Source organism: Bubalus bubalis, chromosome 4, assembly GCF_019923935.1.
Source record: "Bubalus bubalis isolate 160015118507 breed Murrah chromosome 4, NDDB_SH_1, whole genome shotgun sequence".
NCBI lineage: Eukaryota > Metazoa > Chordata > Mammalia > Artiodactyla > Bovidae > Bubalus > Bubalus bubalis.
In genome coordinates, this window is record NC_059160.1 from 80,988,594 (window position 1) to 81,009,431 (window position 20,838).

Sequence of the window (20,838 nt, forward strand, 5' to 3'; positions counted from 1 at the left end):
ACTTTACAGAAACATTTTTTTCACTTTTCAACTGAAATTTTCTTGTCCTTCGGACAGATACTGAGACAATTATCCATATCCATGACTACCTACAGTTCAATTCAGTTTAGTTCAGTCGCTCAGTCGTGTCCGACTCTTTGCAGCCCCATGGACTGCAGCACTTCCGGCCTTCCTGTCCATCACCAGCTCCCAGAGCTTGCTCAAACTCACGTCCATTGAGTCAGTGATGCCATCCAACCATCTCATCCTCTGTTGTCCCCTTCTCCTCCTGCCTTTACTACTTACAGTTGATTACTTAATTGTAGTCGTATGAATTACTTTCTAAAAGAAAATAGAAAAATAAACCCTCCAATCCTCTTATTCAGTTTTTAGAGCTCTAAACCTCTATTGATGTGTAATAATAGAAATAAAAAAAAAATCTTTTGTTGTTTTTTTTCACTCAGTAACTATGTGATCTTGAGCAAATCGCTTAAACTCCTAAGGTTTAATTTCTTTATCTAGAGAATGAGTTTTATAATTCCTTCACCTCTAGGAGTAGATAGTACTGAGTGGAGTATGTGGCACATAGTAAGCACTCAACCAATTTTTATTACTGTTATTACCTTTATTATCCATTTCAAGGTACATGTAGAGACAACTAACTTAAGAAATCACTGGGGAAAATTTTGGCTATTTTATATAAAATTATATCAGTTGCTATTTTAAATGCATTTACTTCATCTTTTGGCTCAGGCAGCTATCTATTTTTTTATTAAATACAGACCAATATATTGCTTTTCACAGTTCATGAATTTGAGGAATTTGGAAGCATGGTGTTAAGAAGGTTATGGGCACAAATTCAGTCGGTTTTACTTGTGGGCATAAAAGCATGTGAATTTCCCTGTGGGCTTGGCCTTTTTACTGTAGTTTCATATCATCAATTGAGTTCAACAAGTGTCAGAATGAATTCAAATGGCAGAATTGATTGTTGAAAATGATTTAAACCTTCCACTTCTCCAAGGGTGATGACTGTTTGTTCAGATTTTTGTCCTGTCCTTTCAAACTCATATGAAATAACTTTCATATTAGAAGCACTAGGTTAGAGATGTTGGTAGTGAAGAGGCAGTTATATATCATACAAGTTCTACTTTCTTGTGTTAATCCCTATGTTCTAAAACTCCTATATCCACTTGGGTGAAACATCTAAGTTTATAATTCATGAAAAGCTATAAATGACTCAGGTGGAGGACCCTAGAAGGTATAAGAGTATTTGTATACGTGCAAGTTTGTGTGAGTTTTATGAGTGTTTTGTATGTGTGTGAGAGAGAGAGAAAGAGGGGGAGAGAGAGAGTGAGAAAGTGGGTATGTACAGTGTTGAGACAGTTACCCAATTTCCTAGGTGAGTACTAACCAGAGATGCAGTTTCAGAACATTGGAAGAAGTAGTTTTTGATGTCTAAAATAATCACTGAAAATGTAAGTCTATAGGAGATGGGCAACATCCACTTAGAATTCCTTTATACCTTATTTTTAAAAATTAATTAAAATTACTTTACAATGTTCTGTTAGTTTCTACTGTACAGGAAAACAGTAGAATCAGCTATATGTATACACACATCTCCCTTTTACATTACTTTCCCATTTAGGTCACCAGAGAATACTGAGTAGGGTCCTTGAGCTATACAGTAAGTTCTAATTAGTTATCTATTTTATACATAACATCACTACTTTTTATGTCAAGAAAGCCTTTATACTTAAAATAAAATTCTACAGCTTGTATTTCTGTACAAGGAGTATTTAATCAATTGGAAATTGATTAAATAGAAACTGTGGCTAGGCTGTTGTAGAAAATCTGCCAATCGGACAGTCCTATTGAACTGTGTATGAATGAGAATATCATAATACCATTGTACAGCCCTCTCCTACCTCCTCCATTTGGACCATCCTCGCTGTCTCCATCAGATACAGGTACTGATCATTCTCTCCAAGTATCTTCCTAAAAAAGATCTTCACAACCCAAATAATCACCATGGTATGATCACTCATGTAGAGCCAGACATCCTGGAACACAAAGTCAAGTGGGCCTTAGGAAGCGTCATTATGAACAAAGCTAGTGGAGGTGATGGAATTCCAGTTGAGCTATTGCAAATCCTGAAAGATGATGCTGTGAAAGTGCTGCACTCAATATGCCAGCAAATTTGGAAAACTCAGCAGTGGCCATAGGACTGGAAAAGGTCAGTTTTCATTCCAATCCCAAAGAAATGCAATGCCAAAGAATGCTCAAACTACTGCACAATTGAACTCATCTCACACGCTAGTAAAGTAATGCTAAAAATTCCCCAAGCTAGGCTTTAACAGTATGTGAATCATGAACTTCCAGATGTTCAAACTGGTTTTAGAAAAGGCAGAGGAGCCAGAGATGAAATTGCCAACATTCGTTGGATCATCGAAAAAGCAAGAGAGTACCAGAAAAACATCTATTTCTGCTTTATTGATTGTGCCAAAGCCTTTGACTGTGTAGATCACCACAAACTGTAGAAAATTCTGAAAGAGATGGGAATAGCAGACCACCTGACCTGCCTCTTGAGAAATCTGTATGCAGGTCAAGAAGCAACAGTTAGAACTGGACATGGAACAACAGACTTGTTCCAAATAGGAAAAGGAGTACATCAAGGCTGTATATTGTCATGCTGCTTATTTAGCTTATATGCAGAGTACATCATGAGAAACGCTGGGCTGGAAGAAGCACAAGCTGGAATCAAGTTTACCGGGAGAAATAACAATAACCTCAGATATGCAGATGACACCACCCTTATGGCATAAAGAGAAGAAGAACAAAAGAGCCTCTTGATGAAGGTAAAAGAGGAGAGTGAAAAAGTTGGCTTAAAGCTCAACATTCAGAAAACTAAGATCATGGCATCTGGTCCCATCACTTCATGGCAAATAGATGGGGAAACAGTGGACACAGTTACAGACTTTATTTTCTTGGGCTCCAAAATCACTGCAGATGGTGACTGCAGCCATGAAATAAAAGATGCTTACTCCTTGGAAGAAGAGTTATAACCAACCTAGATAACATATTAAAAAGCAAAGACATTACTTTGCCAACAAAGGTCCATCTAGTCAAGGCTACAGTTTTTCTAGTAGTCACGTATGGATGTGAGAGTTGGACTATAAAAAAAGTTGAGCGCCGAAGAATTGATGCTTTTGAACTGTGGTGTTGGAAAAGACTCTTGAGAGTCCCCTGGACTGCAAGGAGATCCAACCAGTCCATCCTAAAGGAAATCAGTCCTAAATATTCATTGGAAGGACTGATATTGAAGCTGAAATCCAATATTTGGACCTGATATGAAGAACTGAGTCATTTGAAAAGACCCTGATGCTGGGAAAGATTGAAGGTGGGTAGAGAAGGGGATGACAGAGGATGAGATGTTTGGATGGCATCACTGACTCGATGGACATGAGTTTGAGTAAACTCTGGGAGTTGGTGATGGACAGGGAGGCCTAGCGTGCTGCAGCCCATGGGGTCGCAGAATCAGACATGACTGAGCGACTGAACTGAACTGATCTTCCTAAAAGCCTTCCCTGCCTTAGTTACTTTTCACTGCAGGCTTTGGAGTTATCTTCAAAACCTAAATGAGACCATGCTATATTTCAGATACAAGGTGTTTAAAACGAATACCTTGCCACGGCCCATTGAAAACACAGGAATCTTGTGAAAGTCTCCTTTCCAGCCTCTTTTTTCTGTGGTTACCCAAATCCCTCTGAATTCTGTTACACCAGATCTCCTACTGGTTCCCAGAAATCTTGCTCTTTTATCCCTTTGCCCTGGGATTCTCTTCTTTACTTCCATCTTTGCTGCTAATGAAACTATATCTTTAAGACCGCCTCAAATGTCAAGTCCTGGAGTCAAATCACAATACTGCCAGCTATGGTTGGCCCTTGATACTTCCATAGAAGTATACTAGCACCTTTATTTCAGCTCTTTACAAGTTTGCTTACAATTACAGATGTAGCTGTTGTTTTTCCCTAGCAGATTATGAGAGCAGGTGCTTTTCCTTATGCCTTCTGATCCTCAGCTTCCACAGCTTTCAAATGGGGATAAAATTCTTGCCTCATATGATTGTTCTTGGATGTGACTGAGCTAACAGAGGCCAAGGGCTTGGCTCAGCTTCTGGCATATTGTGAAGAATGCTCACTCAGTGCTAACCGGTATTGTCGTTGTTGCTGCCAGGACTGTAAGCACAGGTATTTTCTTGTATCCCCAGAGAATCACCTGGTCTCTGTCACTCAAGAGTTCCACAGGAAGGAAGGGAGGGAATCAAGGAAGCATGAGTCAACATCATAGCATGTCAGCTGCCTTAGCTGTATTATTTATGTGAGCCTGTCCATAGCTCTGTGAGTAGGTGTTACTGTCTCCTGTTCCAGATGAATTAACTCAGGCTCAGAGAATTTAGATAACTTAAAGTCCCACAACTGATATTGAGAACTGTGTATAGACCCCAATCCTGAATGATTCCCACATCCTTGTTCTTTTTGCTAAAACACTGAATGGTGGGCGGGGCTCTAGAGCAGAGCAATTAACGCCTTTTCTTTGCCACTCAAATCCATTTTTATGGTAGATTTAAGTAAAAGGAATAATATGGATAACTGGGCTACACAATAGAGCTTGGCAACGAAAGGCATGCAGTTTGCACATAATCACAGGTAACTTTAGAGACAAACCCAGTCACGTTTGTTTTAACATGGTGGTGGTGGTTTAGTCACTCAGTTGTGTCTGATTCTTGTGACCCCATGGGCTGTAGCCTGCCAGTCTCCTCTGTCCATGGGATTCTCCAGGCAAGAATACTGGAGTGGGTTGCCATTTCCTTCTCCAGGTTGTTTTAACATGTATCCTGATAAATACATAAAAATATATTAAACACATTTATTGAGTGTCAAGTACGTGCCAAACACGTTTGGGGCCCTTAAACAACAGTACTAGACAAAACATGCAGCTTCTTGTCATTCAATGTTTGTTGTACAGAAGCATTTAAACAGATAAGCATGTTTTGATATGCGTGTAGATGGGGACAGTGGACTTCTGGTGAAGATGTACTCAGCATCTTTGATGTTGTCATCAGTGTCCTATTACAAATAAGTCACTATCTTGTCCCTCATTAGTTACTATGTATAACACTAGTATTCCTTTGATTTAACAGAAAGTTATTTTTAACCCTTCTATGACACTATGCTAGTGTAGCTGAGACCCAAAGTTATGTTCTTAATATCCATATATGTTCTCATCATGAAAATGGTACCAAGAGATCTCGTCCAAGGGCTGAGAACCCATTTCCGCTTGTTCAGTGAATTTGAAAAATGTATAGCTCTGTCCGAATCCTTAGTTGCTTTTGCTGTTTATAGTAATTTTTAAAGAAAATCTGGGTCATTTAATTACAATGAAGTTTGTTCCCAATGAAACAGTTTGAGTTCATTTTAACAGCATTTGCCCTATGTATGCCTTCTGTCTTTACACCCTTAGGCCTGCTGCAGGAAATTTTATGTCTCCATCAGAATTTCTCTTTAAGTTTATTTGGATCTGATGTGTCAAAACTCAATGGATAGGTTTATTAATAATCAACTACATCAGCTTAGTATTATCTTAGGAAGTAAAAGGTCAATAAGCAGTTGTTATCCTACTATTTCATCAGTGGACTCTTCTCCAAAGACTTCAAGTCATTATTCACTGCTTATAGAGTCACTTGAGATATAAAAAGTCTTTTATAGTAATGAAAGAACTCCTACAATTAGCCAGAAGGCAGTCATCTATCTTTTTAAATAGCTCAGCTTGGAGGAGAACAGGATTTCAGGTGATGCTCAATAGATGAATTGTTATGACAATGATAAAGTTGGTGATAGCAATCTGTGTTTTTTGCTGTAGGGATGTGTGTGTGTGTGTGTGTGTGTGAGATATGTGCACAAGAAAAAGACATTCAGTTCAGACTAAGAATTTGTTCCTCTTAAATATATGCAAATATGGAAACACTCTATAGGGACCTTATAATTCATCAATTGCTTATAATTATTTGCTAACTAAATGATTATAGCATAAATACATTTGTAGCTAATAACAAATATAACAGTATCTTGAGACATTTTATTTTGACATAATTTCAGACTCATTAAAAAGTTATAAGGACAGCACAAGGAATTCTCAAATACCATACATCTAGAATTTTAACATTTTTAATAAACATTTAACATATTTAACATTAACATTTTACATGTGCTTTAGATTCATTCTCTGTCTCTCCTCTCCTCCCCACCCCATCTCTTGAGTGTTCTCACTCTCTCCCTCATCAAGTCATAAAGATTAATATCACCAATAGTGGGCCAAGGTGGTAAGTTTTAGCTTTTTTTTAATTAATGTATTTTTTATTGAAGATAATTGCATCACAGAATTTTGCTGTTTTCTGTCAAACCTCAACATGAATCAGCCATAAGTATACATATATCCCCTCCCTTTTGAAACTTCCTCCCGTCTCCCTCCCCATCCCACCACTTTAACCATTATTTTGTTATTTTTTTTAAATCAGAGGAGTTTCATGCCTAGTTATATTAATGAGTAGGAAACAGAGAGCACACTCAAAGAGTTTCATTGAAGAAAGCTGAATGAAGGAACACTTACGGAGGTATGAGCAGAGTTAAGCGAATGCACACAAGGAGTAGCAATAGAAAGAGAAATCCTTACTACTCACAGACCTGAAGGACGAAGGTAAGCCAGGGTGTGAACCAACCCTGACCAGAGCTGGCATCCTGAAAGCCAGGAAGGGAGGGCCTGGATAAAGACAGAACATTAGGTCTCTTACCACTGGCTAAGGCAAGCAAAAGACATAAAGCAAGGGAGCCCAGTGACATGGAATACAGTTGGCAGCAGCCCAGCATACACAGAGCTGGGTAGAAAAGAGTACACTATGGATCTCAGGGACAAACCAAGAAACACCAGCTCATGTGCCAAAGAGGAGGAGTTTCCATTTCTTTCATTAAGGGGAGGGAAGATAAATTTATTTATAATGAGGGAAATAAAACTATGTTGCATATACTTTATTTCCCTCAGTGAAAATCAAAACTATCATAACCTGTTGCTTTAATAATTGGAATCATTTACGTAGATAACCACTGTTTAAATTTGCTAAATCCCAGCCAAGTGGGAAAGACTGAAAGAAAAGTGTGGCAATGAAAAGAAAGAAAGAAACAGAAAATACCAAAGAAGGAATACAAAAATTAAGACAGAGAAAAGATAATAGGGGGAAAGGCAATTATTAAAAATGCATCCCCAAGATTTCCTATAACCAAAAATATAAATTGGTTCAAGAAGAGCTCTGAAAAATCCCTAAATAATGGGTCTATAACATTTTTTAAAATTTGTGTTTGGTTGTGCTGGATCGTCACTGCTGCGTGAGGGCTTTCTCAAGTTGTAGCAAGCAGGTGCTATTCCTCCTTGCTGTGCTCCAGCTTCTCATTGCGGTGACTTCTCTTGTTGAGGAGCACAGACTCTAGGCGCAAAGGCTTCAGTAGTTGCTGCTCACCATCTCTAGAGCATCAGCTCAGTAGTTGTGGTGCAGGGGCTTTAGTTGCTGCACAGCATGTGGGATCGAATCTGGGTCCCCTGCATTGGCAGGCGGATTCTATCCAGTGCACCACTAGGGAAGTCCTGGGTCTACAACATCTTAATAAGAAAAGTTGGAGATGAGTCTTGCTTGCTTTTGGGAACACTTTGTCATCAAAATGTACTGTGAAATGAGCTGGGAAACAGCATCCTGTAGGAGTGACCTCAGTGTCACAATCAGTTAACTAAATATATTATTAGGCTTTTAAAATATCTCCTTGGGTTAATGGGAGTCTGCAATTCATATGTTACATGTAGAAGTATTTTGAATAAATTCAGTTCTTTATGTTGTAAATGTGTGTCACACAGGGTTGATAGGGCAAATTCTGCACTGTTGCAAGTTCTAGGTTAGACTATTTGCTAAGTCACTTCAGTTGTGTCCGACTCTGTGCGACCCCATAGACGGCAGCCAACCAGGCTCCCCCATCCCTGGGATTCTCCAGGCAAGAACACTGGGGTGGGTTGCCATTTCCTTCTCCAATGCATGGAAGTGAAAAGTGAAAGTGAAGTCGCTCAGTCGTGTCCGACTCTTAGCGACCCCATGGACTGCAGCCTACCAGGCTCCTCCGTCCATGGGAGTTTCCAGGCAAGAGTACTGGAGTGGGGTGCCATTGCCTTCTCCGAGGTTAGACTATAGTCTCTATTGACTACCTGGTAGCTCAGTCACTAAAGAATTCACCTGCAATGCAGGAAACCTGGGTTTGATCCCTGGGTTGGGCAGATCCCCTGGAGGAGGGCATGGCAACCCACTTCAATATTCCTGCCTGGAGAATCCCCAAGGACAGAGAAGCCTGGTGGACTGCTGTCCATGGGGTGGCAAAGAGTCAGACACGACTGGGCGACAAAGCATAGCACAGAAAGCACAACACAGTCTCTTTTGGGAAAACATACAAGTCAGGGGTCAGCAGCACACGGGGACCTGGAACTCTTGGACATACAGTGGGTCTGTATTCTAGTGGAGAGACCCCACCCTGCTGTTGCTCTCTTAGGGTCATGTTGTCAGGAGGAAAACACAGGAAATTTAGGCTGTCTGAGTTAGAAGTCAGTTATCTCCATTTTCTGGGAAAGCCAGCTACCCAGCACTGGGGAGCCTTTGGAGCTCAAGGGAAGCTGCAAGACCTCACACACCAGGAAAATGAAGCTACCACCCTGCAGTCCAGGCAAGACAGAAGGAGCCCCAGGATCACTTCTGAATAAGTCTGCTCATTAGCACCTGTGTGATAATTACCATATTCTCTTCCCCAAATCTGACAACAGCACTGTCAAAAGAACACTGAACTCCACAGACTTTTGATTTGATGCAACATAACATTTTTTACTTTCTCACTTTCTAAAATATGATTATCACAGGCCTACCAATGTTTTGTTCATTGACAATATTTTTTAAATGTTTCAAAATTAAGTTTATTCAATCTCACAAGATTTTCTTCATAACATGTTGCACAATTCCTTTTCTGTGAGTTCTTTTTGCTATAAATATTTCTTATGCTATGCTGTCCTCAGTTTACATAACCGATGTCCATCTAGAATCAAACATTCCAAGTTTAGAAAAAGGCGATATGCTTAAATTCTTTAAAACTGATTTACAGATTGTATATACCAAGTGTTTTAATGAATATAGAGTTTGGATTATTTTAAATTCCTTTCATACCAAACATTTTAGGAGCAATTTAAATATTGCTTTTTTCTTACATAAAATATTATTAGGCTCTGTTTTTATAACACCCCCATAATTATCAGAGAATTTGATCAGCAATCACATAGGGATTCTAATCAAAATTAATTTCGTAGTTATTCGTGAGGGTGAGAGTTCTTGGAAACTGTCATGCCCAACCAGAATTACAACACTCAGATCTGAGAATCTAAAGTAAAAATAGTGACTGTAGTTAATAACACTGTATTATATAATTGAAATTTGCTAAGCAAATAGAATTTAAATGTTCTGACCTAAAGAAAATATAATTAATTAATTGAAGTGATAAATGTGTTAATTAGCTATTTGGAATCCTTTCACAATACATACATATATCAAATCACTACCGTGTACATGTTAAATATCTTATAATGTTGTTATCTGTATCTCCATAATGCTGAAAATAAATGAATGAATGAATGAAAAAATAAATTTTATAAACATTAAAAAACAGTATTTAAGTGTTTTATGCTTTCTTATTCTCCACTTGAAATTGTACATAATCTTTGGTATTCTGCACCTCTTCTACTGAGTATTCTTATATGTATGATCTCATGAAAGGTAGAGATACTTAAAAGCCCTTAGTTTCTGTAAGAGACACAGAGGTTTGGAAACCCTCATTGTCCCAAACAGCTGACCTTGGAAATGAAACCGCACCAGGGTGATTTGGTCATTCATGCCTTTGTTTGCACTTTGGAAAAAAGAAAAGCCTGTTTGTTTTCTGACACTCAAGAAAATTGTGCATGTGGCTGGATTTGGAGGAATAATCAAAGCAGAAGAGCTCACATACAAGCTGAGGCCACCAGTCACTCTGGGGAGGTTGTTGACAAGTGGCCCAGATTTTTCAGTTTATCCAAAAGAGTAGATTGATTTTTAGTTAAACAGAAGCTTCACCAAATGATAGCATGATTTGGTTTACATATGAAAAGCTGTATTTTTTACTTAACATTCACAAGTTGCTTATGGATTAATTAGCCCATCTGCCACAACAAATGGGTTCTCACTTCTTTTGCATTGCTTGCTGAAAAGTGACTACTTGTCACCTATTCACTTCCCTGTATCAATATAATGGAAAATAATTTTTTAGAAGCAAGACATTTATTTTTTCATATCTGTAAAAATGTGTATATATTTTCATCGTATCAACTAAATTGATAAAGTAAGTGCAGGAAAGAGGAAGATCCTCTCTGGAAAGGGTTTCCCATGGTTAGGATTTCTTTTAGTCACTAAACATTCGGTAGAACTGTTCCAAGTTTGGCATGATTAAGGCTCCTCTTTACACTTGCTTCCAATCCCAAATCTGTTTTTCTTCTTAAGCATAACCACATCTCTGTTTCTCCAGGAACTTCTATCATTAGCATCTTCCTTTCCTCTTTTATGCTATTACCAACTCTGATAATCTTCTTTATCAATATTGTGCCTGGTTTTTCATTTATCTCAAGTCAGGTGACTTAATCACCATTTCAGAGTCCAGTTGCTCCACTCTGGGGCTGTGAGCTTTTTTTTTTTTTTTTAATAATTACATGAGTCTTTTCAGTTTTACTCAAGTTGCTAGGTAGCTTTATAAACAAATCAGTTTTGTCCACAGTTATCAAAAAGCCAGATGTTATAGTAATAGAGGGAATTATCTCATATACTTCTCATGTTTATTAGGACGCTCTAACCTCTCACTCATTTCATTAACAACCACTTTAGAAAAAGGTCTATTTCTCTACACCATGCTTAAATCAAATCATCAGCCTTCTGCATGTACTCTTCAAACCCACACCCTGTAATACATGGGTATATCTTAATTTTCAAATTACCTTTCCTCCCATAAATTTTGCTCCCAACACTCTTCACCGAGTTTTTCCTCCTGAAAATAAACTTCTACCACTTGCTTCTTTCCATTGATTAGGCACCTAGAACAGTTTGGATCAGCACTCTTAACTACCTATATTAACTGGAATGCCATTAATAGCTGACTTTTCCTTCTCCAATTTCATTTCACACATATTGTCCATACAAAACCAAGACTGAGATAGAGAGAGAGGAAGAAGGAAGGAAGGAGGGAAGGAAAGAATATGATGGAAAATAAATAAAAGGATAACGATATGGCACTATGAAATACCAAATATCTTGTTGATTTAGGATCTAACCACATGGAAAATACAGTTTTGCTATTAATTTATTTGTTAATTTACTTCAAAACTTTCTACAGGATTAAAATTTCAGATATTCTTTCAAAATTATTATTCTCCCTAGTTGTAACTAATGATAACTGAGTAAAGGAACTGCCAGAAAATGCCAGTTAAACTCTTCTTTTTTTTCTATTTTGAAAGGCATAACTCACGGTGACCTTTTGGTAGGCTAACAGTATGTTGATGAACTTCAAGTGAAGTGAAAAAAAGAGTATTTCGTATCATCAGTGCTTACATTTTCTAAGGGATCACATGGGGCAGTATACTGAGCCTTTAAAGGTCATAGACTTCTTTACTTTGAGAGATATTAAATAGCTTATGAAAATAGGGGTCAGCTGCATGATAACCAGAAGAAAAGAGCATTCCCAATAGGGAAGTAAGATATTTGAGATTATATTGACTGTCCTTTTTTAAGATTGTATTCATTGTCCATAAAATTAATTTTGCATATAAATGCCATGGTTGTAAATGAATGAATGTACAGGTCTTAGAATCAATAGCTATTGATCTTGCTGTATGAATGCTAATATTGTCTGCATATACTAAGTATTATGATAAGAACTAATAATTTCACAGGCTAAAATACTCTCCAGTAATTTTTTGTTTCTGCAATTTTTTTATACTTTTCTGAACTTAGCAAAAATGATCTTACTTCACTTATAGGAGCATAAGATAAATAATCTTTATCATTAAGGAACTTACTTTTTAAAATTATTATTTCTTTGAAGATCACTAAAACAAGTAAGAAACAAAGGAGTCTCAAGACGAGATTGTAGGCAGGGTACTGAGCCACCTTGGGGAAGAAATAGAATAATGGCATTTCTTCACTAGTTAATAACATACAATTTATGCATTAGTAGGATTTCATGTGGGCTTCCTCTGGAGAAGGAAATGGCAACCCACTCCAATATTCTTGCCTAGAGAATCCTGTGGACAGAGGAGCCTGGTGAGCTGCTGTCTATAGGGTCACACAGAGTCTGACATGACTGAGGCAACTTAGCATGCATGCATGCATTGGAGAAGGAAATGGCAACCCACTCCAGTGTTCTTGCCTGGAGAATCCCAGGGACGGAGGAGGCTGGTGGGCTGCCGTCTATAGCGTCACACAGAGTCGGACACGACTGAAGCGACTTAGCAGCAGCAGCAGCAGCATGTGGGTTCCCAGGTGGTGCTAGTGGCAAAGAACCTACTGTCAACGCAGAAGACATAAGGGATGAGGGTTCGATCCCTGGGTTAGGAAGATTCTCTGGAAGAGGGCATGGCAACCCACACCAGTATTCTTGCCTGGCAAATACCATGGACAGAGGAACCCGGCAGGCTATGGTCCATAGAGTCACAAAGAGTTGGACATGACCGAAATGACTTAGCACACACACATGCAGGATTTCATGTATGACTGGAAGAAACCATGGCCACAAATTATTTTCCATTTACCTTTAGATAATGTTTAAAGTTCCTTCAAAAAGAACACTTTCATTCTGCCATTGTTAGGAGTTACTCTAGATACAATGCTTATAGGAAAAGATAACATTATTGACATTGTTCCAGTAGGTTTTAAATACTTGATAATAGATTATGATCAAGGGTTCTTTTCAGAGAGGTAAAGGTATGAAATCTTGCACAAATGAATATTCACTCAGTTGAAGGGACACCATGAAGCAGGAAATATGTGGATAAAAGGTCAATTCTTCCATATCACGTAGATTATGACAGAACAGTCTCTCTACCACTGGATCATCTTCCATAATTCCGGAGGTAGTAAACACTGACCATAAGAAGAGACAGAGGATGATGGTCTTCAACGCAAAAAGCCAGATTTCAGTTTGAACTTTTCCACCCTGGAACTTCTCTTACCACTTGCTGACTACAGGTCTTCAGGAGTAGTGTCCTCTCCAGAGTGCCTGTCATCTGAAAGTGCTAAAAGAATGAGTGCCAGTTAGTTGATGTACTGTGTTCATATTGCCCCATATGCCCAAAGTCATCAAGCCATTCCAAAGTTATACCAGTGAAAAGTCAGTGGTAATGTTCTAGTTCATGGAGAAAATTAATGACTATGCACATTGGTAGGTAAACACCCAAATCTCCAACTGAAGTTTCTTACTAGTTATTCAGGAACTGTACTGGGTCATATGGTGCTGGTGAGGAAACTTAATTGCTCAATTTCTGAAGGCACATTAACTTTTTCAGGGTCAATTGAGTAAATTAGCTCATCCAGGTCATTAAGCCTATCTCTACATGACATGACAATTTCCACCTGGCACTGTATCATTTACCCCAGAATGTCCCACATTTGCTCTGAGCATGCACGTATTCTTTCTCTACTTAGAGGGAGAAAGTGTGCTCATTTAAATGTCAGCAATCTCTTGCTGGCTGCAACTCAGTGATTCCCTTTGTGTCTTTTGAAGGCTTCCAGGGATCTCTAAAGATTTGCTGGTGCAGCAATGGCACTGAACTGAACTGAACTGAACAGCACCCCACTCCAGTACTCTTGCCTGGAAACTCCCATGGGCGGAGGAGCCTGGTAGGCTGCAGTCCATGGGGTCGCTGAGGAGCCTGGTAGGCTGCAGTCCATGGGGTCGCTAACAGTTGGACATGACTGAGCGACTTCACTTTCACTTTTCACTTTCATGCATCGGAGAAAGAAATGGCAACCCACTCCAGTGTTCTTGCCTGGAGAATCCCAGGGACGGGGGAGCCTGGTGGGCTGCCGTCTATGGGGTCGCACAGAGTCGGACACGACTGAAGCGACTTAGCAGCAGCAGCAGCAGCAGCTATTAGAGCCTCACCAGCAGATGAGTGGTTTAGTTGTCCAGAAATGGTATAATTTCAGGGGTTTTGAGCACAGTACTGTACTCCAAAGTATCTCGTCCTATTTGAAAAAGCCAACATTATTGGTTCATTTGGGGTGGGAGTTTTGACTTCTTTTAGGATTCAATAGCTGTTTATGAAAATACAACTTCCACTAAGAGGCTATGTTAGAACCCAAGTTAGGGGAATAAATTGATGACAATTTGAGAGCAGTCTCTGTACTACCTCTCAAGAGGGTAATCAGAAAAGCCTGTGGCTGTTTTGGGTGGGGAAACATCACTGGCCCTTAAAAAGCAGGCATGAGAGAGTGTCACTTAAAGAAAAATTTTTATCTCCCACATGCCAATGGTTGGCCCAACTGAGAAGCAGTGATGGAAGGAAAGGGCAAACATCCCCTCTTCCTCTATTATGTCCAGGCTACATTGGAGAGTCATAAATTGGTATAGATGAATATAGGTGAGGAGGCAAGGGACATGGCATACTCTCTCAGAGGTGTTTTAGAGCAGTGCTACTTCCTTGTGCATGTAAATCAGCTGGAATCTTGTTAAAATGCCAGTTCTCTTTTAGCAGGTCTGGGGTATGGCCAAGGATTCTGCATTTCTAATCTCTTATGCTGCTGGTCCACAAACCATACTGTGAATGGCAAGGACTTAGGATAACATGCACATGAGCAGTAACATGGTCTTGGATAAAAATGATGAATATAAAATAAATGTGACAGAAATTATATTGCAAGTCAGTAAGATTAATTAAGGGCTTCCCTGGTGACTCAGTGGTAAAGAATCCACCTGCCAATGCAACAGACGTAGGTTCGATCCCTGGGTTGGACGATCCTCCAGAAGAAAATGGCAACCCACTCCAGTATTTTTGCTTGGGAAATCCCATGGCCAGAAGAGCCTGGCAGGCTACAGTCCATGGGGTTGCAAGAGTCAGACATGGCTTAGAGACCAAACAACCACAAGACTAATTAAATATTGAAAATTCCACCAAAAGATTGATAGATCATTTTTTAAAAAAGATATACTTACCATTTCTACCTAGCTGAAGATTTTAATCATTTTCTGAGGCTTATGTTTTGAGGCTTATGGTTTGAAATCTTTACTAATAATTCTGATGGTGTGCTTTATAAAGATATAAGAAATAACTGTTTTCCTAGTTTCCATCACTTTCTCCTGTTGGTGAATAGTTCAATAAACGTCAATGTCTGATTAAGTATTCCTTCACAAAATTCATAGCAGAGCTTGTTTAAACCTCCCCTGCCCACCTATTATTAATCTATCATGACAGTCTCTCTGTTCTTTCCTCTGAGATGAGCAATGCCCTTTCATCTTTGCAGGTCAATGGGAAGGATCTCTCAAAGGCTACCCATGAAGAGGCAGTGGAAGCTTTTCGAAATGCCAAGGAGCCTATCGTGGTCCAGGTGCTAAGGCGAACACCTCTCAGTAAACCAGCCTATGGGACAGCCCCAGAAGTGCGACTCATGAATGCCAGCACGCAGACGGACATCACCTTTGAACATATAATGGCCCTGGCCAAACTTAGGCCACCCACCCCTCCAGTGCCCGACATCTGTCCATTTCTGCTCTCAGACAGGTATTTTTCTGTCTTTTGTACTAAAGCCTTATCTGTTGTCATTTGTCATTGAAAGTAGATGTTGGAAAGAATCAGGCACCGTAGCAGTTTGACAGTTACAGAGACAAGCTCTCAGTTCTGTTTGGAAAATGTCTGTGACTGTGTCTCCATACAATTAGTTCTCAGTTGTCTTGCTCCTCCTTTTCTTTACCCACATAATTGTTTCAGCTCAGGAATCCTACTTGCTGAGATGCAGTGAGAAAGTCTGGCTCTGATTAGTTCATCTTCATATTTTCAGTCATCACAAACCTCGCACAGCTCACAAGCACAGGTCAGGGAAATAGATTTTCTCACTGAAGTTGCCAAAAACCTTATTAAGACAGACCTAGAAGCAGCATGTTGGCACTCTGTCCTCCTTTGTGGGTTGCCTTGCTCTCGTTCTCTCTCTTTTTTTTTTTTTTTCTCTCTTCTTTGAAGAAGCTAGGAAATTCACTTTATTAAGGTGCAATTCTCTGCAGGAAGCAATTACCCAATATATTGAGATGTAAACCAAAGGTCTTGGCTGTCTGAGAGGAAGTATATAGAGCTACAAAATAAAGAACTATTAAACGAATATTTCTTCCTAGTTTTCACCTGAGTTAAAGGCTGTTACAGCTATTTTACTCAAATAATCCTACCTGTGCCATTTTGGAAGTCTGTTTGGCCCCACACATTTTGTTCTGTGAGTTTTTAAGCAAATATTCAAAAATGATTGAGAGCTTGTTATATAAGAGCAGAACTCTCTGTTGGCTGCATTTTCATCGCCCGCTGCAATCCATGATCCATTTAGTAAAATGTAGACCTGGTCATGACACCTGCCTGCCCTTTAGTGTCTTCTATTAAGTCCATCTCAGTGATTCACATGTGCGCATTAAAGTCACTTGGGAACTTTGAAAAGCAGAAAAAATGCAGCGCCCGGCTCAGTCCTACCTCAGGCCAAAATATAGGCATTCGAAATTTTCAGAAATCTCCCTAAGCAATTTTAATGTGCACCATGTGCACCACTTCTTGAAACCTTATGTTTCTAGGTGGGCAGGGCCTCTGTCTGTCTGACCTATGATTCTAGTCATGTATCCCTTACTTATTAAATAGCCCCTTGTTTCAGGCACTAGAACTCGGTCCTGGGCAGAAAACTGGTAACAAAAACAAAGCCACTACCTCCTGGAGCTTATATTCTAGAAGGGAAATGAAAAACACACAAACAAAAGAACAAATAATATTCATTTGTACAGCCTGATGCAGAGTAGCTATCCAACAAATACTTTCTTGAATGAATAATAGTTAACATTTACTAGCTAACTTAACATGTTTTAGATAATATTCCTCATAAAAGTCTCCTGAGTGAGCACATTACATTATTACCATGCCCATGTCACAGATGAGGAAAAAATGTTAAGGAATTTGTCAAGGTCACACAAAAGGAAGTGATAGGGTCAGGCTTCTGAACCTAAGGCATTTGACCCCTTGGTAGGTGCTCTCATAGCTTCTCTATTTTCCCCTTAATTATCACACTGTATTAAAATCCCCTCTTTGCTGCTCTACCCAATTAATAGGGCAATAATTGGGTTTTGTGCCCAACCAATTTCCAGCGTAGGGCCTGGCATCTTGTAGATACTCAGTAAATGCTTACTCAAGTATCAGGAAGGTGTCCTTCACAGCAGGCCTCCTTTTTCAATAATTCAAGGACCAGGAAAACACATCAGCTGCTCCAAACAGCCGGTTATGATGTTTAAGCAGTGGGAATGGGCTTTTCAAAACCAGTCCAGGTTTAAGCTCTTAGACCAGCAAGCAAGATGCTGCCTGCACTGCTTTTGCTATTTGGGCCCAAATTAGACAACAGTAAGAAGAGGCTGATAGAGTATTTACACTGATCCTGTGAGGTACCAGGATGGATCTTTCCAGCTTTTCAGCTATTAATAGATAAGGGGACTAATTTATACTACAAAGTTCATTTTTGTCATAATGTTCAAAATGGACTTAGAGGCCTTTCCTGAAGGCAACTTGGTTAATTTCACATAGGCTTTTTCACTGACTTAGAAATTCTCATAGAGAACCTCATGCCCTTTGCTGCTAAACTGTGCTTAGCTTTCACATTGGGCTTCCCAGGTGGTGCCAGTGGTAAAGAATACACCTGCCAATGCAGGAGACGCAAAAGATGTAGGCTCTATTCCTGGGTCAAGAAGATCCCTTGGACGAGGAAGTGACACCTCATTCCAGTATTCTTGCCTAGAAAATTCCATGGGCAGAAGAGCCTGGTGGGCGACAGTCCAAACGGTCACAAAAAGTAGGACACAACCAAGCAACTGAGCACACACACACACACACAGCTTCATATTGTATAATGTATACATCATGGCATATAGTAATTTGAAAGCACTGCTATGAATTATTTAAAACATTTCCCAAAAGTTAATGGATACATAAAAGTCATACACAGTGTCCTGGAACCCCTTCATTTCCTTTACTTTATCAGTTCTCTGTCCCAAGATATTTTCTAAAAGGATTATGAAACTCTATGGTTTATAGGAGTTTCCGGTGAGTTATCACCGTGAACATTCTTTAATGTTTGTGTATGTGGGTTATGAGGGAGAATGAGGAAGAAAGTCTCAAGAAATGGAGGCAATGTGAGTACAATTTACAGACTGAAAAATACAATTCCCACGTCACTCCCACATCTGTGGATTCTGCATTCAAGTATTCAACCAACTTCAGACTTGATTTTTTGATCCATGGTTAATTGAATAAAAATACAGAACCCATGCATTCAGAAGACTGACTGTATGAGCTTTTAAAATCAAATTTAAGAAACAGTTTGAGGCTGTAATTATGAAATTAGTAGTACTTTATTACAAAATACCCACCTTTGGGCAGACTGCAGTCTCAAAAGCCACACACCCATCTATGTATCAAGTCCACTGGATGGAATGGAAGGCAGCCAGAGTATCAATATGGCACCATTGCCAGGATAGAGGGCATATCTGTCCCTTCACAAAATGAAGCTCTGACAATGAGCCATTATTTTGGTATTCTCTCAGAAAATCAAATTGATGGATTTCATATAAGGGGAGAAAGAAAAGCAATTGTTCTTTCTGAGCTGTAGTTCATTTAAAGGCTAGATCACTATAGGTCTTATTGGTGAGCAGAGAAAACTAAAGTGAAATTCTAATGTCTTTTTTTAATCTTGAGAACAACCCTTTTGATCCATTTCTATCATATTGCTACATTCCCCACAGCTGCCATTCTCTCCATCCAATGGAGCATGAATTTTATGAGGACAATGAGTATCTTTCCAGCTTGCCTGCTGATCCAGACAGAACAGAGGACTTTGAATATGAGGTAAGATCATTTTCACACCACTTTACACTTCTTCATGAAGTTATGGTTGAGGGGTTTTGCATAACAAAGAAAAAATTAATTTATTACTATGAGAAATATTTTATCTATTATATATCTAAGCTAAGAGCTTTTAAATATTTGTTTCAGCTATTTGGTATCTAGTATTTTAAGTGTATTGGATAACATTTTGATAATATAAACCTGAAAATAATTTGCTCACATTTTTGTTGCTTTGTATAAATAGTATTATGGAAGCTACATTTTTTTCTTTTTTTTATAATATAAGAGAATTTCAAGTAGAGTTTGGAAAGGAAATTATATTTAAAACCAAGACTGTGTTTACTATTTTTATTCATTCTGTAGTACTTTTATTTTAATTGATAAACTAAATTTTATATTATTTGTATTCCCCTTCACAAACTCAATATTCTTTTTATTTATGACTTCCCTGGTGGCTCAGACGGTAAAGTGTCTGTCTACAATATGAGAGACCTGGCTTTGATCCCTGAGTCTGGAAGATCCCCTGGAGAAGGAAATGGCAGTCCACTCCAGTACTCTTGCCTGGAAAATCCCATGGACAGAGGAGCCTGGTAGGCTACAGTCCATGGGGTTGCAAAGAGTCGGACATGACTGAACAACTTCACTTCAAAAACTCAATATTCTTTTTATTTATGACTCAAGTACTTTAAAGAATATTTTCCCTGACTTTCTAGAAAGAGAGATGACCTCATGTCCTTTGTTGTTAAACCATGTTTAACCTTTACATAGTACATGTTAGAGTGTGTGTACTATGATATGAAATAATTTTGAAAACCTGCCTATTAATTACTTAAAAGTTTGCACAAAAGTTAAAGGATTCATCCTAATATTTCCTCTGTTTCTGCAGTCCATGAATCTTTGAAAGGTTTCAGACTCCTCTGACATTTGGAAATAAAGTAGATTGAGGACATAAAGAAGCTTTGGTAAACAGGCAAAGAAGTCATGATTATCTGCCCTTTTAATGCTTTAGATGATGTCATACAAGTTCAGCAAAATGTTCTCTTCCATTTTACAACCAGGAAATCCTGAAATCTCTTCCCTTAGGAGGATCTGAAATTAAATAAGGCCAATTCAGTGAAGCTCACCTAAAGCAAATAGACATTTATTTGAAAGCTCCCTCCAAAAGTCATTGCTGGGGATTACAGAAATCATTATTTCTTTTCAGCCAGAATTTGGAAGAGTGTGCAATGATACCCAATATCTGAGTAAATGGTTTTGTTATTTTTGTTCACGTTAATTACTTATCCCCTCCTCTCCATTAATTTGATTGAAAAGTTTTATAAATCCTCAAGTACTGATATACACTGAAATATCCATTAAGTTTTGCCTATTCATACAAAATAAACTACAAAGTTGAGTCACTTATCCAAATAATTCAAGATTAAATGATGTCTTTCTTTCAGTTAATTAATTGCTTTGGGTTTGGGGGATGGAATTATCTAGATCACTTCAACTTTTTATTTTAGTTTGTGCCTTAAACCTTTATTAAAATACATCTGTGTGCTAGGGAAGGGTATGGGAGAGACACTTGCTTAGGCTAAGCAG

The 20,838-nt window shown here is 38.8% G+C and overlaps 1 protein-coding gene across 2 annotated transcripts in view; it reads left to right on the forward strand.

The window, feature by feature from the left end:
• Positions 1 to 20,838, forward strand: part of PDZRN4 (PDZ domain containing ring finger 4) — a 437,151-nt gene that overhangs the window by 345,439 nt on the left and 70,874 nt on the right. For both annotated transcript variants that reach the window (XM_025283997.3, XM_025283999.3), the window contains 2 exons: positions 15,644 to 15,900; positions 19,152 to 19,254. In XM_025283997.3, coding sequence (XP_025139782.3) covers positions 15,644 to 15,900; positions 19,152 to 19,254 — 360 coding nt within the window. The remainder of the gene's footprint in view (positions 1 to 15,643; positions 15,901 to 19,151; positions 19,255 to 20,838) is intronic.